The 24,522-nt window shown below is 42.5% G+C and overlaps 1 protein-coding gene across 4 annotated transcripts in view; it reads left to right on the forward strand.

Moving 5' to 3' along the window:
- Csmd2 (CUB and Sushi multiple domains 2) overlaps nt 1-24,522 on the forward strand; it is a 546,763-nt gene that overhangs the window by 336,215 nt on the left and 186,026 nt on the right. For all 4 annotated transcript variants that reach the window (XM_074080637.1, XM_074080638.1, XM_074080635.1 and 1 more), the window contains 2 exons: nt 11,333-11,659; nt 15,480-15,674. In XM_074080637.1, coding sequence (XP_073936738.1) covers nt 11,333-11,659; nt 15,480-15,674 — 522 coding nt within the window. The remainder of the gene's footprint in view (nt 1-11,332; nt 11,660-15,479; nt 15,675-24,522) is intronic.

Consider the following 24,522-nt stretch of genomic DNA (forward strand, 5'->3'; position numbering starts at 1 on the left):
GCAGAATAATATATGTCTTCTTCATTGTATTTCCAGTGTCAATTGTACAGCAAATTCTTAGTGAATATTGGTTTCCTATTTTTGTTACCATTACTATTAAAAGTATTAGTTCTGATATTATTACATAGGCAAAACCAACATGGTAGAGGTGGGAAATGATTTGGTTTGGATGATTCTTGACCATCTGGGGCCTATCAGCAGCAGGGTTTTATTCTTCAGCCCTCAAGCTGGTGGAGTTGTAGCCAAGGGTACAGTAAACATTAGGTAGGGTGAGCCTAAATACAGTACAGAGTGGGAGGGACCCACCTACCAGAAATGATGCTTGGCAATTTTACAGGTGGACAAGAGAGAATATTCTAGAAAAAAAAATAGCCTTGACAAAAGTACAAATTTGGGGTTGGCTTTGCACATTTATAGAGGGGCAAATCGCCTAACCTGATTGGAATGTAGGGTCCACTGCGGAAGAGGGAGACAGAGATGAAAGAGTTTGGCAAGGGACTTAGGTCATTGATAATCATGTGCCCCTTTGAGGGATCTAGACTTTTCCTCTGTGCAGTGGGGGGTCTTTAAAGAGTTCCAAAACAGGATATTAAGGAATAAATATCTGTGATTGACGAACTGACCCTCCATAATGAACCAGTATAGAGGATGGATTCAAAAGGAGTAAGATTTAATGTGAGGGAGCAGGGGATTATTGCAGTAGAAAGAGGACCTCAACTTAATAGTGGTATGATGAGGATGTGACAAGTACAAGAGATGTTGAAGAGATAGAATCAACAGAAGTTAGTTACTGGAATGCAGCAATGAGGGAGAAGGCAGCTGGATATTGTCATTCATGAGAGATACAAAGTAAAGGAGGCTTTGGAAAAATAGATAGATAAAGAATTCAATTTTAGACATGCATTAAAGAGGCCAGTGGGATTTCCAGTAGAGATGTGCAGCAGTTTTGTTTCAAGTCCAGAGTGTGGCAGGAGGGTCTGAGCTATTAGCATTTGTTTGAGGGCCTATGGCATAAAGGAGAGAGAGGGGAAGTGAGAAGAGGGCTTTGGGAAAGCCCACCCAAGTGATGGCAGGATTGAGTCATTTCTTGATGCCAGGGAACATTCTAGGTCCTAGAATCTAGGAGAACCAAGTTTGGGGAAGAAGACCAGTTCAGTTTAGAACATATTTCGTTTACTTTGCAATGTTAAAATTCAAACTCCTTTTGACAGTAAAAAAAAAAAAAAACCTTTGCCATTCTCTCCATCTCATCCTGTTCTTTAGTCCTCTTTCTGCCATGCTGGCCTCCTCTGTCCCTCATTCATAAAGCTCATTCCCACCCCAGGTCCTTTGCACTTGCCGTTCTTTCTACCTGAAGTGATGTGATCTTAGGATGCTGGCTCTTTATCACCAGGCCACAGTTCCCCACTCCATTCATTCTTTTTTCCTGTTGTCTAGTCTTTTGTTCTTCATCAGGTAAACCTCATAAAGGCTGAGGACTTCTTATCTTTATGGCTGTTTATTCCGTCTACGAAATAGCTAGTACCACACAGCTAGCTAGCTCCATCACTCCATTGAAATTTGAGCTAGACTGAAACAGTTCAAGGACCATTGCATACACAGGTCTGGAGCTCAAAAGAAACATCTGCCCGAAGGTAAACATTTAGGAAGTACACATGGGATGGGATGCCCTAATGAGAATGCAATGTGGAAAGTCAACTCTGGAAAAGATGCCTTCATGTTCCAAAATGTCAAAGCGTCAAATGACTAGGAAGAGACGTCAGAATGAGAAGTCAGAGCTGAAGTGGGGATCATGGTGTTTCAGCAATGAGGGAGGGAGGGAGCAGCTTTGGAATGCCCTGCTCATTTCTCTCAGAACACCAGTGCCCAAATCCTGCCTGGCCAAAAGGTGGGAATTGAACAGAAAAAATAAGTGTAAAAACTTGAGCCCAACTCATTGCTTTCGGATCAGATTATATTAAATGCGAATTTAATAAACATACTGTGTGCTCAGGCTTTATGTAGTCAGTACTGACTACCTGTCCTCGATGCTCCTTTGGGATGTGTGTGTATTTCTAGAATGCATCCTCAGTATTCCCAGAAGGAACTGAGGCTAACGTCGATCTTGGTCAGGATCACCAGTGACTAGCTTTGCCTGTGTTGTGTGTTGCTTTCAAAACCCCACACAGCCTTCTTGGGACCAGCAAAGTTAAAAGCTAACTTTCACCAAGCTCCAGTGCCAGACATGATGTTAAGGCAACTGGAGACAGAAATTAACGTACACTGGGCTGCGCAGAACAAGGCAAAATAAAATGTGAGGGGTGCTTTGTAAAGTGCTTCCAGCTCAGCTATGTCATTAATCAGCAAAGCAGCCTCGGATGTACAGTGAAGCAGGAACCACCTGACTGGGCCGCTTCTGCTTGGGTGAGCATTGCTGGAAAAAAATCACCCAAGTAGGGAAATTGGCACTGCTATAAGTTCATGGTCACCGATCTCAATCTAGTCTGCAACAGTGCCTAGCAATCCATCTGTGTTTCTTCAGTCAGCCTTTCCTCCACTGCTCCATGAAAACTGTCCCAAGCCCTCCCCACTCTCTTCAAACCCATACTTCCCCTGACACTACACTTCAAAATGGCCTTGCCTTCCACCTCCACTCAACTTCCAAAGACACCAAGGCTGCACACCCAGGCCATCCTCACTCTTTCTCCATCCTTCCTTCCCTTTATAATAGAGAGAATATCAATCTTTTTTCCCCATCAAAAACCAATCCAACTATAGATTCTACAAGAAAAAAAATTAACATACCCACATTTAGGCTTAAGGTCAGGGATCTTCCAGCACCTTTAACGTCACGATAAGAAATGCATTTTTACATTGCATTCAGTATGCACTTACATTGTAGAACCATACATTTCATAAACAGAACTTACCTTTGTTGCCTATAATGAACTCATATTTTTCTGCCAAGATAATCTGGATCTTCCTTTCATTTTGGGTTTGTTTTGTTCTGTTTTTTAACATCCAGCTCATGACCCACCATACCAATTTCATAAAACAATTACTAATGGATTGCATTAGTGACTAGATTCATAGATTTTGCTCATCTCACTTCCTGTATTAGTCAGCTTTCCATCACTATCACAAATGCCTATGATAATCAGCTTCAAATTATAAAGAGAAAAAGGTTTATTTTGGCTCACAGTTTGTGGAATTCCAGTAGATTGGTTGGCCTTTTGCTCTGGGTCTGAAACAAAGCAGCACGTCTTGGCAGGGGTACCTGGTGGAGCAAAACTGCTAACTTCACAGACAGGAAGCAAAACAGAGAGAGAAAGGAAGGGGCAGAGTGCCACAATCCCCTTCGAGGGCATGCCTCCAATGACCTAAAGAACTCTCAGAAGGCCCCATCTCTCAAAGGTTCCACCATCTCCCAATAATAGTACCGCCTTAGTGAACCAATCCTTTAAAAGTTGGGCCTTTGGGAGACATTGAAGATTCAAACTATAGCACGTGCTCAAGGACCATATGCCTCTCAGAAGTCATCCTTCTCTCTTCAGCCACTCCTCTTCGGCCAGTTCCTTCCCATCAACATTTGTGTTCTCTGAGGCCTCTCCTCCAAAGAAAACATGGAGATACGCACCCCTCATCTCTAGGCAGGATCTTACTCTTTTGCATCTAGGCTTGGCCCTGTGCATGCCTCTCCTCTGCATCTGCCCCGGTCCCATTCTAACTTTGTGTTCACCATGCTCTGAAACTGCTCTCTCTCACAGAGGCTTCCATGAGCGTCTCGTGGCTGAAACCCAGGAAGACTCACTGGCTCAGAGTCCCTTTCCCTGTCTGGACACCACTCTCGTTTCTCCTCCTACCTCTTGACTGCTCAGTCTCTACCTTGTCAGTTTGCCTCCTGTTCCATGCTATTTCTTTTTATTTGCCAACTCAATAGCTTGTCATTTAAAGTTTGTTTTCTATAATAATTTTGTACATTTTCCCACATCTTTGTTGACCAAGTTTATTCTTTTGTTGGCTGCATCTTAATTTCCTTGGCCAGTGGTTCTGTTCTGAATGTTTCCCTTTTTATTGAATTGTGGTTCTCTATGGATGAAGGATAGTAAGGGGTCAAGTGTAATAACTTGCATATATTTTCTCCATTTGTTCCTCACTGTTAGCTTTTGTTTGTGATGATTTTTGAAATCCAAAAGTTGCCTATTTCTGTAGTTTAAAATATCTTTTCCCTTCTGATTTCCAACTTTGTATAATGCTAAGAAATTCATCCCCCATTCTCACCCCTAATTTATACAAATTTCCCTTAGATTTTCTTCTAGTACGTCTATGGTGCACAAAATGAAGTGTGGATCTAGTTTTTTGTCAACAACTGATTAGCCATCTGTTTCTAGCATCCTGTATTGATAAGGCAACCCTTACCATTTCATTTGCCTGAAGGCGTGGCTCAAGTGGTAAGCATCTGCCTAGCAAGCTCAAGGCCCTGAGTTCAAATTCCAGTACAGTCAGAAAGAGAGAAATCCATTCACCACTATTAAGTTCTTAAATTTATTTGTAGATTCTCCTTTTACAGTTCCATTATCTCTCATTTGAAACCAATACAATACAGATTTTATTATTATAGTTTTATAATATGTTTTACTATATTTTATTTAGTGTCTGCATCAGCAAGCCCTCCCTTCACTAGGTGGAAACAGGGATGGCGGTTGAGAGCATGGGCTCTGAAATCAGCTTGACTGGGTTCATTAGCTCTGCCCCATCACTAAGGCTGTGTGAGTATGGGGAGGTTATTTGCACACTCGGACTCACCTTTTGCATCTGCAAAATGGAGTTATTCATTGTATCCACCTCAGAGACTGCTGTGGAGGCTATGACACTCTTGGGATGCCAGCTATCACCTCATCTGTTATTCCTTGTCTATCTCAAGGAGAACTTGGCTATTTTGACCTGTGCATTCCAAAGATGGACTTAAGGTTGTTTTAAGTTCCAGAAAAAAATGTTGGCAAGGATCTTGCCTGGAATTGGGCTAAATTCATCCACCTGAGGACAGTTGTCGTCAGCGATATGAACTCTCTCCAACCAGGAGCGGTGTCTCTCTGTGTTGAAATTTCCTTCCTGGTCTCTAGTAAAGTTTTGTTCTTTTTGTTCTATCAGGTATGATCATAATGTTTTAGGACTGAATTTGATTTGCAAGCATCTTGCCTATATGCACTGTACGTGTGTCCATGTGCGAGCAGGTGGGTATGAACTTGCGTTTGCCATATACTCTCATTATGGGAGTATCTGTATCAAGATTGACATGGATTGCTTGAGTACTTCAAGGATGTTTAAGACTTTAAAGCCCTGGCCGTGAAGCTGCCCTACCCCCTAAGGATTTTCCAGTTTCTTCAGGATTTTCCCTTTACACTAGTCCTGGTAAATCGTCCATTTTGTCCAGCTTTCTAACTTATTAGCAGGTTATACATACTATTCTTTTATAATCGGATTATCACCTTCATTTTATAACTTCCTCGCTCTCTCTATATATGCACATATACTTATTTACTACTTGAGTAGTAATGAAACCCTTTCTTAAGCAAGCCAATCAGAAATTTCTCCTGTATTTGCTTTTTCAGAAGCCAGCTTTTTTTTCTGCCTTTGTTGCTCCTGAATTTATTCTCCCTTTCTTCATATTCCAGTTTAGTTATTGTCTTTGTAACTTTTTTCTTTTTGGCAGTACTAGAGTTTGAACTCAGGGCCTTGCACTTGCTAGGCAGGCACTCTACCACATGACCCATTCCCTCATCCCTTTTTGCTTCGGTTCCTTTTCCAAATAAGGCCTTGTATTTATGCCCAGGCTGGCCTGGATCATGACCCTCCTTTTTACACTTCTTGGGATGACAGGTGCACACCAATGCCATGCCCAGCCATTGGTTGAGACGGGGTCTCTCAAACTTTTTGCCAGGGTTGCTTTCAAACTGCAATTATTTCAATCTCTGCTCCAGAATAGCTGGGATTATAGATATGAGTCACCATGCCAAGCTTGTCTTTGTAACTTTTTGAGTGTAAACAAACATTTCATTTATATTTCTTTTTTTTTCTTTTTTTGGTGGGACTGGGGTTTGAACTTGCAAAGCAGGTGCTCTACTGCTTAAGCCATGCCTCTAGTTCATTTTGCTCTGGTTATTTTGGAGATGGGGTCTTGCAAACTATTTGCCCAGACTGGCCTCAAACCATGATCCTCCTGAGCTCAGCCTCCTAAGTACCTAGGATTACAAGCATGAGCCACCAGCCCCCAGGCTCATTTGTATTTCATGATTATGTAATAATGGATAAGGCTATGAATTTTTTTCTGTACGACAGCTTTGACCTAGTGTCATCATCATTGTAAGCATTCTGTAGAGACAGCTCTTCTTTCTTCTTTGAATTCAGGAACTTACCTAGGAGTTTTACAAATTTTCAAGTGATCATAGATTTTTCTTTATTTTTTATTATTGGTTTCTAGTTCATTTGTCCTGTGAGCAGAAAATTATCAATAGTTCTTGCTTTGTAGCAGAATTAAATGAAATATCCTTGTAGTCTAATACAAAGTCTGCTTTTTCAATATTCCATAGGTACCTGTAAAGGAGGTTGTGTTTCCTTGTTTGCAGACCACAGATAACACATTCTTATTCATGTTATCTTTTGGATCTTCCTTATCCTTATTTACTTTCTGACTTCAGATTCATGTATTTGGCTGTGTCTGCCTCTCTGTGCACGGGCGTACAGAGTCATGACTATCATGTCTTCGTGTGGGAGTGTGCCCATCACCCCGATTGTAAATATCATTTTAGGATTGTCACAATTAATAAAGATTCCCTTGGCTTTGTCAGGCCCCCAGCCATTAACTCAGCATTGTGGAAGCAGTGAAAGGAGTGACAAAGCCATAAGAAAAATGTGGTAAAAGAGTTTTTCAATGGCCCCTTTTATTTTCCACTCAAGATCACATTCAATTCATATTTGCACAGTAATTACACATCCACTTGTTAATGAGTGTTCCACCTTTATTGTTTTCCACAAGTTGAGCCATGTGAGTATCCTCTGACTTAAAGCTTTATCCAAGGTCAAGATTCACAAAGAAACGATTTCTGAAGGGAGAGGCACCTGATCTCTCCCTTGTGGAAGCAGAGTGCTTGACGGTGAAGAGATCCAATTGCAACTGTCTTGTGTTGTAGATTCTCATTGGGGACACTGAGGAGCAAGCTCTTCCTGTTCTCTAATAGAAACATGACAATGTAATTTTCCAGTGGGAGAAAGATTAGACCTTGGTAGAACAATGTACCCTTCATTCTCCTGCCCTCATTGGGACAGGTCTGGGTAATCTCAGAGATGGAAGACAGGCTTTGTAAGGTCACATTCTATTCTAATAGTATCAGTTTATCTTCCAAATGCAAGAAGGCTCTTGACCTAAAAGATCATCCGAAAGTCAGGTTAACAAAGCATCCCAGGGTCTAATGTTAGGTTTAAAACTACTTAACGTTACGGTTCCAATTTCTTCCATCATTAAGCGCTGCTGCAGCTTGGACCATCCTGAGTGCCTGCCCACTCCGCCAATCAAATAGGAATCTTCAGAACTTGGGCATTGGTAAATCCCAACACTCTTCTAATTGGGAAGCTGAGTGGTCTTGGCCCCTTCCCTTCCTTTGACTATTCAGAGTCACTGTTTTAGCTGTGTGTCTTGTCCCAGACTGAGGGTTTTATTTTACTAGGAGATTAACCTATATCCATTTGTTGTCATAAATTACATTTTGTCTTTTTTTTAAAGCCTCTTACTTTATAGTTCCCCTCTTTATACTTCCTTGTTTTTCCTTTGAATTCAATTTTTTTTTCTAAATTGACTGCTTTGCTTCTTCCCCTTTTGGTAATTTTGAAGATAAGCTACTTCATATTCTATTACTAATTACACTTAACATCTTTAAATACATGCTCTAACCTATATTTCTCTAATTAACTACAGAAACTATAAAACAGAATCTCTTGCAAGATGAAGAAATTAGCATATCTCCTTGCTCCAACTTTACTCTTTATATCAGTATAATCTGGAATATTTTACCCTAGGGCTTGGGCAGAAGTGGAATCTTTTACGTTCTCTCCAACAGAATATTTGTTGCATTTGCACTCCCATTTTATAACCATCTTTATAGCAAATATTTACATTCATTACTATATTGGTTTACTTGCTTATTGCTAACTTGTATTTATTTCTTTATTAACTACAACCTTGCCATACTTGAATTCTTCATTTTGATTTATCTCTTGATTGGATAGAAAATATCTTCAGTGGTGTTTTATGAATGTCCTGTGAATTCAATATTTTTGAAATCTTTGAAACTGGAGAACCACTTTCTGTTGTCTTTGCTCTTTCACATTTGACTCTGTCACACCCTTTTCTGGTTTAAGTCTTTTAGGTCCACATCTGTACTGAGTCTACGAGAAATGTGTTAAGGGTCATGCTATTTTTCCCTGTTGCCAGAACTGACACATGTCAGACTTTGGTCAATTCTGTTGCTTGAGGTATGGAATGGGATGGGGTTATGAGGCCCACATGCCCATGTCGCCATCTTTTCAGAAGGTATCAACCATTCGGTATACATTGATTCATTCAGCAAGTATTGATTGAGCAACTACAATGTGCCAAGCTCTCTTATAAGAGTCATGAGAAGTTGAAAGGAATCAAACAGATAAGATTTCTGCTCCCATGGAGAATCTGTGTATGTGTTGGGGAGAAGAAAACAGGTTATAAGCAGCTAAATAAGTGAACAAAACAATTGTAGAAATAAGTGGAGCTACTCTATTTTCTGCTGAAGATCCAAAATGGTGCCCCTGATAAAAGGCTATAAAGAAAAAAAGAATAAAGTAAGAAAGAGGTGGGGTGGGGATGAAGGCTCAGGTATTATTCATTAAACTATTCTCTGTAGCAAATCTGTTTGATCCCATGCTGACAGTGCTCCCGATCATCTTCCCTCTGAAATTGCCGCAGACTTCCTTTGCCTTCAGTCCATCTTGTTTACTAGGCTATGTGATTTTCCCATTTCTGTCTTGAAGGTCATTGCCTTTGATATCATTTGCATGATGCTCCCAGCTGGAGTACTGCAAGCTGGAGACAGGCCGGCTAGGGTGAGAGGGGGCACCACAGTGCTGATGTGATGCTTACGAGAGAGGCTCCAGGAGATGTGAGGAACACTCGCAAGGACTCCACTGTCAGACTTAGGCCCAATGAGTAGGACTGTTCTCCTTCTGGGAGACAATGTGGAGGAGTGACTACCAGCTTTGTACCTGGAGTCAAACTGCCTTGGATTTGAATTTGGGGCTACCATTAACTGGCTACATGACTCTGGCAAGTTACAGTCTCTGTGCCTTGATGTCTTCATTTTTACATGAGGTTGATAACAGTACTCACCTTGTTAGTGCTATTGTGATAGTTAAATGAGTAATTATGAAATTGCTTAGAATAGTGCTTATGCTTAGCCTTCGATAATATATAATAATCACTATTATTAACTTTATCTTGCATTGACTAAAGGAATTTTCATGTCATTCTCTTCCTTTTGGCTCAAATTCTTTCTATACTTAAAAAATACAGAGATTACAGGAATAAGACAGAACGTGTCTTAGGGACCAGGCTTCCTTTGCTGAATTTGATGGGAGGACTTCAGCAGCAGGGTAGAAAAGAAATACTTCATGCAGAAAAGAGGAGATGAGTGGGGCCAAAGGACTCGCTGCTCTCTTTGTTTTGAGTGTTTTCTTTTTCTTTTGCAAACATGATTTCATTGTTATTTTCCCATCTTCATTGCATTGGGTAATTAGCAATTAAAATAATATATTCACTTAAATATTAATATTATTAATAACAAATATGAATATACATGTTAAGAATGGATTTAAATGATTACCTATTTTCGTTTTTTACCTTCTTTCTGCTTTTATATATTAAAAAATGTTTAGAATGAGCTCATAACATTTTTGCAGTCACAAAAATTAAATGTCATTTCATTTTTTAAAAATACCACCCAGAAACCTACTACGCTAACAAAATTTTTATATGGGGGCTCATGTCCAATCTTTATCCAGATACACACAAGTATTTAATAGGTATCATCAAAAGTACACATATAATTTTATGATCTACTGTTTTGCTTAAAATGATAGTTAACACTCTTTCCACAGGGTCATATTTATCACTTTAATGATTGCATTCAGACTGCATCACTTTACAGGCTATAATTTACTTCACTTTATTGGGCTGATGTATAGGTTGTTGGCATTTTTTTCCTCTGTAGTAGAATTATGTCATTATCAACCTCTTTGTCTATGTGGCTCTTTTTCTTTGGAGTTAATTCCAAGATATTATGGAATCAGAGTAGTTGAATACTTCTGAGGCTCTTAACAAGACCTCATCCTCCCTTCTAAAAGGGTTATGTCAGCTTTCCTCTATAACCTGTAATAAATGCATGTATGAGCTCCTGAGAAATCTCAACAGTATTGAGGTATATTTTTTCTGTATTTTTTTTCTAGTGATATGGACTGCATTGTCCAATTAATTCTGTTTTCTCTCAGAGGAATCCTCTGAGCATACCTTTTGGTGATATTCCTATAGAATTATAAAAGCTTCAACTAAATACTGACATGTTCCCTATATCATTCTATTATTTTCCTTTTAATTTTGGCTTAGTATTTGTTGGTTTGTTTTTTTTATTTGCACCAGTTTCCCTGCTCCATTCTCTTTTCAAGGTCTGTTAGCAATGGTTTAAAATACAGACTTTTGGAAGAGTGAATCCTCAGGGTGAATAGAAGAAAGATCCCAGGAAGTGGACAGAGTATTAAGATGAGTCCTTGTTACCTCCCTCATCCAGTCTCTGAAAGACAGTGCTCACTGGCTCCTCATTAGTATAGCATTTTTTGTGGCTTGGAGTTGAATCCCCAGGGCTACCCATCCTTTCCCAATCAAAGACATTTAATGGGGAGAGGTGGACTTGGATTATCTCCACCTGGCGACTTCCACCCTGTGTCATTATGCAGTTCGTTTTATACTGCTGCAAACCAGACTGAGAAGGGTGAGGAACTGTGCCTCTGCAGCTGCTTCCTGGGGTGAACTTATTGAAAAGAGGAGAGGGACCAAGAAACTCTGCCATGTCTGCCACTTGCCAAAGCAATGCCCAGCATGGATCCCAGCATGCCCCCCACCTAGAGCTCAGAGCCCAGTCAGTCCAGCCCAATCCTGGTGCCACCCTTTCTTTCTTTTGCTCTGTAGACTAAGAAAACACTTCCCCACCAGCCCTTGGTGGCCCCAGCAGAAAGTTGGGGCCGCTTACTGACCTCCACTGCTCTTCTCTTGCAGTTTCCTGCTTTTTCAACTTCACCAGCCCCTCTGGGATTGTCCTGTCCCCCAACTACCCAGAAGACTACGGCAACCACCTCCACTGTGTCTGGCTCATCCTGGCCCGGCCTGAGAGTCGCATCCACTTGGCTTTCAATGACATCGATGTGGAGCCTCAGTTTGATTTCCTGGTCATCAAGGATGGGGCCACTGCCGAGGCCCCTGTCCTGGGTACCTTCTCAGGAAACCAGCTCCCCTCCTCCATCACCAGCAGTGGCCATGTGGCCCGACTTGAGTTTCAGACCGACCACTCCACGGGGAAGAGGGGATTCAACATCACCTTTACCAGTGAGTCTTTCCTCTATCTCCAGCTGACTGTCCCTGAAGAAGATTGAAGGTGCTCCCATGGAGGAGTGTCTATGTGGGTGGGCTTGTTCCAGGGGCACTGCTGGTCTACTGGGCAAGTCATAGAGCTCCCAGCACAACCAGGAAAAAGCAAAAAGTGCTGCCTGCTGGGCTGGCTGTTCTTTTCTGTGGTGTCACCTGTGAGTGTTTATTTCCATAGGCGACACATGTAATGAAAAGGAGGCATGCACCTCATTGTCCCCTTCTACTCTCCCCCTCCTCAAGACCCAGGTAGAAGCAGAGAGGACCCAAGGGAAGAAAACCTCTGACATTCTCTCATTAGCTCCTGCTCCCCATCCTGATGAGCTCCTCTAGATCCCTACCAGTACCTTCTGCTAACCCCTGGTGGTCCTGGGGGACTACCCACAGTTTGCTTTGCCCAGATCCCACTCCCATACTCAAAGCAGAAGTAAAGGCTTGGGGCAATGTTTCTGTTGGTTTCCTGCAGTCAATTCATAGGGCATTTTTTCCCTGCCCATCTCAGGGACTTAATCTGACCTCTGCCAATCTCAGGGCCCCATCCTTTCTCCAGAAACATCATGAAGCCTAGCAGTGATTATTTTCAGTTCTCTCTCTCATAGTCACAGTAGAAGTGGGAGCAGGCAGAGGCTTGGAGACTGGGGACAGCAAGTCTCCAGAGAGAGTAAGAAGTTATCAAGTCATAAGAAACAATAAGCCTGGTGAACTTGGCCAAGACAGATAGTCAAGTGAGGCTGAAACTGAGTCTGCTGAGTAGTTAACCAAGTCCTCTCTTAAAGGATGCTTGGGAAATGCAAATCCCCAATCCAGGCTGCACCCCACACCCATGGACATATGCAGAGAGCTCCCGCCTCTAGTGCTTTTGTGTGTGTATGTGCGATTGGGATTTGATCTTAAGGCTTTGTGCTTGCAAAGCAGACAGCCTCTGGTACTTTTTTGACAGAACCACTCTCTTCCCAATCGTCACTCCCACCCCTGGCACAGAGTCCTTGCCCCCTTAACCCACATGTCCCTGGGGCCCAGTTAACCTAAATACTTAGATGCTACATCATGAGCTATTTGGGACCCCACATTCCAGACAAAGGCCCCCTTCCTGTCATCACCCTTCTTCAGGACAGTCTTACTGGAAACAACCAACTTTCCCAATGTGACATCTCCTCCAGGGGGTTCCTGTCCCCATCATCTAGGGGTAGGAGGCCTGAGCATCATGGTCAGCACCGATGGTTCTGGTTTTTAGCTTCTCTGACTTCATTCCTGCTTCCCCATGAGATCATGAGCTCTGGAAAGAAGCAGGAGCAGGATGGGCTCTGCCCAACCTGGGGCCTGGTGTGTGGTAAGAATCAGTAAATGCTCATCAAATAGAGAGATCCATGAATGACTCCATGTTCCTTCTTAATGGAAATGGGAAAAGCAAAGGGAAAAAGGAAGCCCACTAATTCAGGATAATGAAGGCTAAGAAATCCCTGCAGAGGAACTTGGGGAAAAGTGGATACTCGTAGTGTCAAAGGAAAATCAAATCCTAGGAAGCCTCCTCTTTCCAAGGAAGGGATAAATCCAGAGTCTTTAGAAAAGAGGCCCAAGGCAGCCCAGACCAGTGCCACCTGGAGAACAGCAGACCCAGCTGGGCATCAGCTCTCCCTAGCAGTTCTCTCCATGGTGTCTCCACCATTGTCAAAACAATACACTTCCCAGCATGTAAATATCAAATACTCAAAAATCAGGATAGATCAAAGAAGAAATGCTAACTGCCGCCCCACATCCCCCTCCCAGAAATGGTCCTTGCTAGCATTGTCAAACATGATTACAGAGAGCAGATGTTTTTCTGTGCAGCTGGATGGAGAGAGAAGAATACTTTTTAAAAACCAAGGCCTACTGAGTCAGAATTGCTAAGGGGATGAGGCTTCAGAATCTGCATTTCTACAGTAGAGGTGATGGATTCCGATGCATCAATGAAACAGTGGCCTAGGTGTTAGGGCGCTAGCATGATCTCCCCCAAAGAACATTAATCTTCTCCCCAGTGTCAACCACTGGGCTGAGCCCAACTTTGCCCAGAGTAAGGGAGCTCACATCACCAGATACAGTGAGCATTGCTCTCCTGTTTGTGACTTGAAACTTGTGTCCCTATAACAAAGGTCAGTGATCCATATCCACCCCTACAGCTCCGGAGAGTAAAGCTCATCCTCTGCACATAGAGCATGGTGAGCAAGGATGACAGTAGCTGCCACTTCCCAAACACCTACTGTGTGCCAGAATCTGCGCTGAGCACTCTTTGGCCTTACAGTCAAACTTCATCAGCCAAGATCTATGCAGGAAATTAAGGTTTGAAAGAGTACACAGACAGAAAGTAGACAGGGCTTAAATCCTTGACTTAGAACTTTTGCTCCCAGATGTCTAAAATAGATCCATATCCTTGCTGTGTATGTGCATGGGTGTATATGTGCGCATGGGTGTGATGTGTGTGTACATGTGTATATGTGTGACTGGTAGGGTTTGAATAGAAAATTCCTAGACTTCTGGATGCTCAGCACCGCTTTTATTCCCATGCCAGGACAACTTCATTGTCCTAGTTCCTAATGAAGAAGGGTTGGGAGACTGAGTCTGGGCTGCCCGTGGAGGGGCATGGGAACACCTCATTTTCATCTCAGTGGTCTCCACATCAGAGGCCTCACAGCCACGTGCAGTGGGAGGATCACAGGTTTGCAGGTCTCTGTTCTCCAGCGAGATACACCAGCCTCCAGGGCCGCTTCTGGTCCTGAGTGTGTATGTGTCATGTTTCTGTCACAAGAGTATATCAGAGGCATGTGCCCATGCAGCTGTGGGGCCTGTCTTCAGACACATTTCATGTGAGAACTGTGTGGCTCTTCTGGTGGAGGAAGGCTTCAAATGGACGTGGTGGAGACAACATAGGAAAGGGCATCTTTCTGTGCAGGAAAGGGGTAAAGGAAGGGAACTTGTCCTCAGTGAATACATGCTGTCTACCAGGTGCTGCACCCAACACTCACCTCTTTCACATTCTTCTTATCAACTTCCATTTAATTTCCATCTCAGAATGAGCTAATGAGTGAAGTGTGATCGCTATTCTAGGTCAGGAAACTAAGGCTCAGCAAGATGACAGAACTGCTCAGGACCATGTCATAATAAGAGGCACATCCCCCATTGAATCTGCCGTGTTCTGTCTCTTTCCTCTCTCCTTTAACTGCATTATCAGTTGTCTGGGCAGAGAGAGAAGCAACCTTGATGGCAGGCAGAGAAGTGAAGGGAATGACTTCAGGCAGGGTTAATTCCAGGGCACCTACTTTGCAATGCTTAGTGACTATTAGTGTCACAGGATGGAGAGTCCGCTCCCCTGCAGTATAAATGATCCCATAACTGAAATTAGGGAAGCATGGAATGGATTTGACATTGAGGAGGCAGGTCAGCTCCTTAGCCACATCCAGCCTCAGTTTCCTCATTTGTAAGCTAGAGCAATAATATCCACTTGGTAGAATTATGGTCTCATGTAAATGAGCTAAGAAGAGAAATGCTTGGCTCACTGCCTGGTCCACAAACATCCATTAGAATGGAACCTAACGCACACCTACTTCATGCCCGGAGGGACCTATATGTCAGAACCCAGGGGTCCCAGGTTCTATGGTATGTAGCTAGCTATCTTGATCCAGCATGACAAGTTCTTGGAGAATTTGTGGAGATCTGAGGTTGACCATCATAATGAAGATTGTTTTCTTTGATGGTCCATCAATACACCAGCTCTGTCTAATCTTTTCCTTGACCCTCATCTGCACAGCCTTCCGTCACAATGAGTGCCCAGATCCTGGTGTTCCAGTAAACGGGAAGCGGTTTGGTGACAGCCTGCAACTGGGCAGCTCCATCTCCTTCCTGTGTGACGAAGGCTTCCTTGGGACACAGGGCTCAGAGACCATCACCTGCGTCCTAAAGGAGGGCAGCGTGGTCTGGAACAGTGCTGTGCTGCGCTGTGAAGGTACGTGCCTATGGGCTGAGGAAGTCGCTGTCAGCCGGGGGAGCCTGGGGTGGGGGGGTGGGGGGGGTCCTGAGTGATCTGAACCACAGTGGTCAATCTCAACATCCATCCATCCTCTTCTCCCGGTAACCAGGACCACCCCTCACCCTCATGCTGCAAAGATAGGGACTTTGTGGGAACACTTTTCATAGGAATTTGAATTGTGATCTGTGATTAAACTAGAGAAACACTGGTTCTGGATTATTAGGCATCAAAAATGCCACTTCTTTTGACTGGGAACTAGCAATATCACAGCCAGTAGGAGCCCTGTTTCCAGCTTCTGCCCAGGGAGCCCCGTGGCCGCATGCAGTCTGGCAGCGCTGTGAGTTTTTCCAGCTCTCAAGCTACCTGCCACTCTTTCCTCCTCCTTGTGCTCATTTCCCCAGTTCCCTGGGCTCTCTTCCCATTCCAGCCTTTGTGCCCATGTTAAATGCTGCCTTGACATCCTGTGGTCACTCTCCAAGCAACTCAGCACAGACCAGCCAGAAGGAACACTGCTCACAGCAAATGCAGGGTTCATTCTGGCATCTGCTCAGCCCAGTTTCACCTCCCAGGGCAGTTTTGAGTCAACTTCAGAGATCACCCTTCTGTTCCAGTAGACTGCAGGCATTTAAAGTGCAAATTACGCCTCCTGAGGGCAGAGATCATGTCAAATTTGTGTGCCAAGCGCAGTACCTTGCACAGAATCGGTGCTTAATAAATATTTGGGAATAATGAATAAATAATGTAGATCCCAAAGATCCCTTAAGGTCAGGAACAGTTCTGTATGTTTGAAAGCAGAAAGCTTCTTTGTTTCATCTCCTGTGATGGACAGGAATCTCTCTGCTTAACCAATCCCCAACCCCAATCTGAGCAGCCTGGCCATAAGTGGGAAGGCCAGGGTCGTTGCCCCCGAGCTCGCAGTGGGTGCTTTGGAAAAGAGAGAGCATCCAGAATGCACTGTACTTGGTAGGGATCCAGGTGGACTTTGTGGGGCTTTAGAATCCTGGCAAGTCATTTTTCCCTCTGAGCGATGATAATAAGCTGTGGCTTATGTGTAGGTAAAGGGCCATCCTCAGCATAAAGTTAGCTGTGATTCTCACGGTGTGTGAGCGCCATGAGACCAGAGAATCTTCTTTGGCCTCCTTTCCCCACACCTGGCATGGTATTTGACACTTGGTAATGCCTCAATCCTTACTGGTTAATGAATCACTGAATGAATGAATGTCCTCATAACTAGACTAGAACCTTCCTATTGAGAAACATGTCAATGAGAGGCCTTCAAAGAGCCCCAACTCTCAGTAGAACTGCCAGCAGTCTCACCAGACAACCAGCCAGATCTTCCTGGGCAAGCAACTTGACCTCTTTGTGCCTTAGTTGCCCCATCTATAAAGTACAAGTGACTCATGGAACCTCCTAGCTGGGGTGTGAGCATGCACAATTCCTGGACCAGTGCCAGGAAGAGAGGTAGTGCTCAGTAAGTGTTGGCTGTTAGCATTATTTTAATTTAATTTTAACCATTTCTTTGAAGGCACCCAAAATAAAAGGCAGTCTGTTGGAGACATGACTGCCCTCAGGGGGAACCTGCTCATTTTCTCGGCGTGATGGTCCTTTTCCTGCCAACTTAGTTTTAGTAATCTGGCGAACAGCATATGAGAGAGACAGAATGAGATCCTGACACCACCCAGGGTGACCAAAGGCCAGCACTGAAGCCTTAGAGCTGGGGACAGTAGTGGGGATAACTAAGCCCCTGGGAACTTGCCCTCCTTGGCCCCTTTCCTTCCTTTGGTCCAAGCCTCAGAAGGCCCTTGCTTTGTGATTAGCATCTTTGTCCTTTCCATATTTCTTGGTTTTGTTTTTGATTAAGTATCCCCACCTTGTGGACAATTAAATACAGAAGTTAATGGACTTTTAGACCATCTTTTAATGTATGCTAAGAGCCACTTAGCTTTTGAGAGGCTATAATAGGACATAAGAGAAAATGGCTTCTCCTAAATTTAGAAAGAAGGAGGATCATAGGTAGATTGAAAGTAAGGATGGGCAAACTTTTTTCTTAAAGAAACCAGATAGAAAGTATTTTCAACCTGGTGGACCCTGGGGCCATGTGAAAGTAGCTTGCGAACTTACGTACATAAGTGACTGGGTTCAGTTTGGCTTGGGGGCAGTAGTTTGATGACCACAATTGACAGCACAGAGGACAGGGGAGGGGTCTGTGTGTGTAAAATCAGAAATTTCCAAAGAAAGACTTCCTGGTGAAGACTGCTAGCTGAGAGTGTCTGGTTATCCTCACATCTGTCTCTTCCTTGACTTTCTTTTAATGAAGAACCAGATAATTGTGCCCCACAACTATAAGTATTTTATAAGAGTCACCTCATTTCAACCTTGCACCAGCCCTAAGAAACAGGTTATAGCTATTGTCCCCACTGAAGCCCAGGAGGGTAAGTCACCTGCCCAAGGTCCTCCCAGCTTGTACACAATGGAACCAGAGTTGATAGCTCTGGCTACTTTGTTAATGAAGTCTCCTGAATTATATCACTAGAGGCAATATAATATCAAATATGTTTATGAAGGACTTAAAAGCATCCACAAATAAGAATGAAAGACAGGTTTTCTACTTTCCATGTCCCAGTAGAAAATTATGACAAAGGGAAACATATTGCCTATCGAAAACGACAAAGAATACAGTACACCACATGGAAGCATTAGAAAATGACAATATAAAACAAAATGACAGCAGTGAGACACACGTTATCAGTTATGACAATAAAGGTAATTAAACTCTATTAAAACAAAAAGGCTCTCAAACTGAGTTTCAGAAAATACTCTGCTTACCAGAAGTACTCGAAGAAAAGGAGATAAATGATCTATAATGAATATGTCTTCATGTTTTCACTTTTAAAAGAATGCTTAAGGTTGTCAAAGTTTCAAACAATGCACAAGAATGATAAAATTCCAAGCAAAAATAGTCATTTCCCAGGCCCATTCCCCAGAGGAAAATGGTTTAAGAGTTTGGTGTAATCCCAGTGCGTGGGAAGCTGAGCCAGCAGGATTGGGAATGCAAGGCGAGCCTGGGCTACAGAGCAGAAACCCTGTTCAAAAAAAAAAAAAAAGAAAGAGCTTGGTGTAAACATGTCCACATATTTTTCTCTGTATTTACATCAAATGTGTTGTTTTTATCATCAGGGGGAAATTTTCCATAGTAAAGAAAGAAGTTAATGCATTTCACTCCCACTAGAAATCTAAGTAGTACTCATTTATGTGCTCAAGAAAGAATTGTAAGGGTATCATTGCTTTTCTAACGTTGTCTCGTTTAATCGTGTCACCCTTGTGAGAAAGATATAACTATGCTTCATACATGGGAAAATGGGAAATCTGGAAACCAGCAAGGTAAACTGACTTACCCCAAAGCACCAGTTCATAGAATTGAGCACTTACTATGTGTTACATACGAGGCTAAGTGCCTGACATTCCTTGTCCGATGAAGTCCTCATGACAGCCCTGTGAGGCAAGTGCTGTTATCCTTGCTTCACAGAAGAGGAAACTGAAGCACAGTCTGGTTCAGTAACTCGCCCAAGATGCACAGCTATGTGAATGAGAATGTCAAGGTTCGATCTGGACATTCTGATTCCAGAACCATTACTTTCAACTATCACGTGTGTCCAAAGTTCATTCTGCCATAGAGTGATAGAGGATGGGCAGTGAGGGGCTCAGGGGATAGTGGGAGACAGGGCTGCACTCGCAGCTGCAGGGATCAGGAACTCTAGCCCCATGGTCAGAGGAAGGGCTTTCAGTATTTCAGATCATTTCCTTTGGGCAACTAGCTAACCGAGCCCTTCTTAGGCAGCCTGTGTCCCATTGCAGAAGCAGCAGTCAGAGTGGGCATCCCCACACCCACCCATAATAGCAAGAAACAAAGGCTCTGGACCAGACCACCCAAGTTTAAGTCCTAGTTCTGCCACTTCCTAGCTATGGGCTCCTCAGCCAGACACCTAAGCTCTTTGCACCTCCACTAAGGTCCCCATCCATGATCAGAGGTCAACACCTGTCCCCAGCCTACAGGCTTTGGTGAAGAATAACATACAGGTTGAGACCATGCACACATAAAGCACAGTATCCGGCCCTTTGAATGTTCTTTGCACCATTCTTTTTTGTCACCTTCTCCAGTTCCTCTTTCCCTCACACAGCTTCAGCATCATGAGTTAGTACAAGGTGGCTCATTGCTTACAGGGGATACAAGTCCCCCATGAGAGGCCCATGCGTTAGTCATTCAGGGCAACCATAACAAAAGACCACAGACTGGGAAGCTTCACCAGCTTCCCAGATGTTTATTGTCTCAAGTTCTGGAGACTGGAAGTCCAAGATCAAGGTGCTGGCAGAGGTGGCATCTCCAGAGCCCCTCACTCCCTTTGGCTTACAGATGGCTGCCTTCTTTTTGGGTCCTCTTGAGGCTTGTTCTCTGTGCATGTGCACGCCTAGTGTTTTTTCTTCTTCTAATAAGAACCCGAGTCCTCCTGAATTAGGGGTACTCTTTTATGACCTCATTTAACCCTGTTTACTTCCTTGGATTCTCTTGTCTCTTAATACAGCCACATTGGCAATTAGAGCTTCAACCTATGAATTTGGGGAGGATACAAATTAGTCATAACACCCAGTGTCTCTACCTTTCAACCAGTATTTTGTTCCTACAATAAATATTTGTGTGCCAGGCTTAGACTTAGGGTCTCTCTTTTGTCTTATCACTGAACTCTTCCTTTTCAGTACAGAACTGGACCCTCCTCTTTCCTTTCCATGTATGTGCATGCGTGGACACAAGCACGTGATTGCCTTTTTGCTGTAACATTTTTTTTAATGGAAAGTTTCTAACCTCTACCAAAACATACAGGAAAATTTAATGAACCCCCACACATGCCTCATTCAACTTGCACTATGAACCCATGGCCTACTTTGTTTCATTTATACCCCCCCCCCCACGACCTCTTCCATCACCAACACCCTTCTCACTCTGGGACAAATTTCAGGCATAATATTGCATCCATTAAAAAAATAAAAGAAGGCTGATACACTTTAGTATGTATTTCTAACAAATTTTATAAAATTCTTTAAAGTGTAACCCCAATATAGATATTACCACCAACTACACCATGACTGAAAATAATCCTAGTCTTCAGCATAATCATCATTTTCTATTATTTTTGTCTTTATTTTTTCTTCTTTTATGAGCTGGAATACTTAAAGAAAACTTGTCCTCATCAACTGTTTGGTTACTCCAAGGTGTAGTTCATAAGGGAAAGGTAGACAAAATAATTATTTTCCTTTATTTACCAGTTTCATGTTAATGAGTTGACTCACTAACATCTTCCAAAGTTGAATCTTTTAAAATATTGCATTCCAATGGATTTAAACATACTTTGTGAATTTAAATCTATTGCAGCTATTATTCTAATTTGATGCTCAATTGTCCCATTGGCTAGTGGAAACCTCTTGAGAATGGCCCAACTTCCACTTGTACATTTTCTGCCCTTGGCCTACAATCAGTTGTTTCTCCAAGGAGCTCTGGTTCCTTTTAGTGGAAATTGATGCTTAGAATCTGGACACTGAGGCTGTTTATTACTATTGAGCTGATCCTTGTTTCTAAGTCTTTTCAGTTGAGCACAGCTAGGAAATGCTTTTTAAATGAAAATGTAGTATGAGTTCATTCATTTCAAGTATAACAACATTTTGTTCTTTTTTACTTTAACTTCCTTCATATCATATCTGCACCTCTTTTCACTCTTGCTAAAAATCCAAGTTCCCAACACCACCATCACAACTTCCTCTGTCATAATTCATATAGAGGAGTACAGATATTATCACTAATTACACCATGACTGAAAATAACCCTAGTCATTTTCTGTTCTTTTTGTCCTTACAGCCTCCTAGGGATGGGCTATCAAATTACTGTGTTTTAAAATGTCTTTAGCTACTGAGCAATACTATACTGTGTTCACTTTGAGTTTTTAGAAATTGCATATCAAATCTAATTTTTTTAATTATGTAACATATTTACATAGTTCCAAACTGAAATGTGTGAAAGAATGTATATTCTGGGAAAGTATATCTTTTAACACTGTCCTCTCTACCCTGTTGCCCCCTCTTTCCATGGTGATCCTCTTGGCTTTTTGGTTTTGTTGATTGCTGATCTGAGTGAATATTGGTACTTTAATACTAACTTAACTTTTGATATTAGCTATTTCTTAGATAAATAGAATTATAATTTGCCCACTATTCTCTACCTTGCTTGTATTCACTTAGCAATATATTCCAGGGTCCGCTTTATGGCACTATGTTACCATGTTCCTCGGTTTTGTTTGGTAGCTGCATAAACAATCCATTTGGTTGATTACCCTAGTTTATTCAGTCAGACTCCTATTGCCAAACACTTGTGCTGTTTCCATTCTTTTGCTATTACAAATAGTGCTGCCCTGTATAGCCTTGTACAAATACATATATTTTTCACATTTTTGCTAGTATGTCTTCGGGATGGAGGTCTAGAAATAGAATTGCTGTGTCAGAGAGTGAATGAATATGATTTTTGCTGTATATTAGCAAATTCCTCTCCACAGGACTGGTGCCATTTTGCATTTCCACCAGTAAAGTGGAGAATTCCTGGTTTCTTGCAGCCTCAGATCTCTTCAGGCTTTGGGCTTTGCCTAGTTGATGGATGAGAAATGTGATCTCGTTGTAGCTTTAAGATCCATGTTTTCTTCTTTAAAGTGAAGTCGAGCATCTTTTCAGATATTAAAGAGACAATGCATTTAGCTACCCTCCCTCCAGATCCCTGCCAGGCAACTGCTACACTGGAGTATGAAGATGAAGAACAAAGAGAGCAAAGGACTCATTGAGAGAGAGGTCAGGTAATAATCACCATGAGAACAAGAAGTGAGTGACAAAACAGTAGAGCAGAGAAAGAAAACAAAATGGTGACCACCAAGGGCAGGAATTTAGTTTCTCTCTCTGGAGATTTTGGGCAGGGCTTTGTTGATAGGTGTGCACTGAGTGGAGAGTAGCAGGGCAAGCAGTAGTGGCTGTGTGTTCTATGACTTCCTGGAAATTAAATGAGGAAATCACAGTCCAGCAACCAGAGAGGCTGGACCCGTGCAAAACTGAAGCCAAGAAAGAGTTCCTGCTCTCTGCTGAGACTCAGTACTTGCCTGAGATTCCTGGGACATAGCAACAGGCAAGCCCCCTCCTCACCTCCAAGAGAGGGAGGGAAGGGTTAGGAGGTTCAGTGAGATTGTGGATGGCTTTTGAAAACTAGAGTTACTCCAGAAGTGACAGTACGCATATGTAATGTATTTCTCAATGTTTGGTGTAGGCACTATGTAATTAGTTTCTCTAAGCCTTCGTTAACAGAAAATAGGGTAATAATCCCTTTCTATAAAATGAGGGTAATAACATAGGTGCCTTTCAGTGTAGGAGTTGTCACAAGGATAATCCACACTAAGTCCTGACACCTAGTACACTCAATACACTTGAGCTCATTACGTCTGCTATGACTGTAGTATGTTGTGTGCTGCAGGAAGATTTAGGGACAGAGGTTTTAAGGCTAAATCTCAGTTCTCACTTCATTAGCTCAGTGTCCTTGCTCTAGTGCCCTAACCTACTTGGCTTTCATTTTCTCCTATGTAAAATGGGGTAATAACTTCACAAACATGAGCATCTAGATAATACCTACAGAGTAACCAGCACAGTAAGTCATCGGTAGAAGTTAACTCCTTCTCCTACCACTCTATATGACTGTTATCATTACTGTTATCCTTCTTGTTAATTAAACTTCCTAATAGAGTTTTCTTTTAAGAATGCTTACCAACTATTTTAGAAAATTCCAGAAGCTTATAGAATTGAGAAAAGAAGGATGCTATATATTTGACTATATTTTATTAAACTCTTGACCTGGTAAAATCTACAAGACTTTGCAAAGGCAGAAATGTTACATAGCTCCTGTACACCCTTCTTTTTTTATAAATTATTTTATTATTCATATGTGCATACAAGGCTTGGTTCATTTCTCCCCCCTGCCCCCACCCACTCCCTTACCACCCACTCCGCCCCCTCCCTCTCCCCCCCCAATACCCAGCAGAAACTATTTTGCCCTTATCTCTAATTTTGTTGTAGAGAGAGTATAAGCAATAATAGGAAGGAACAAGGGTTTTTGCTGGTTGAGACAAGGATAGCTATACAGGGAGTTGACTCACATTGATTTCCTGTGCATGTGTGTTACCTTCTAGGTTAATTCTTCTTTTTTTTTTCTTTTTCTTTTATTATTCATATGTGCATACAAGGCTTGGTTCATTTCTCCCCCCTGCCCCCACCCCTTCCCTTACCACACACTCCACCCCCTCCCTAGCCCCCCCTCAATACCCAGCAGAAACTATTTTGCCCTTATTTCTAATTTTGTTGTAGAGAGAGTATAAGCAATAATAGGAAGGAACAAGGGTTTTTGCTGGTTGAGATAAGGATAGCTATACAGGGCATTGACTCACATTGATTTCCTGTGCGTGTGTGTTACCTTCTAGGTTAATTCTTTTTGATCTAACCTTTTCTCTAGTTCCTGGTCCCCTTTTCCTATTGGCCTCAGTTGCTTTTAAGGTATCTGCTTTAGTTTCTCTGCGTTAAGGGCAACAAATGCTAACTAATTTTTTAGGTGTCTTACCTATCCTCACCCCTCCCTTGTGTGCTCTCGCTTTTATCATGTGCTCAAAGTCCAATCCCATTGTTGTGTTTGCCCTTGATCTAATGTCCACATAGGAGGGAGAACATACGATTTTTGGTCTTTTGGGCCAGGCTAACC

This window comes from Castor canadensis, chromosome 7 (genome assembly GCF_047511655.1).
Source record: "Castor canadensis chromosome 7, mCasCan1.hap1v2, whole genome shotgun sequence".
Taxonomy (NCBI): domain Eukaryota; kingdom Metazoa; phylum Chordata; class Mammalia; order Rodentia; family Castoridae; genus Castor; species Castor canadensis.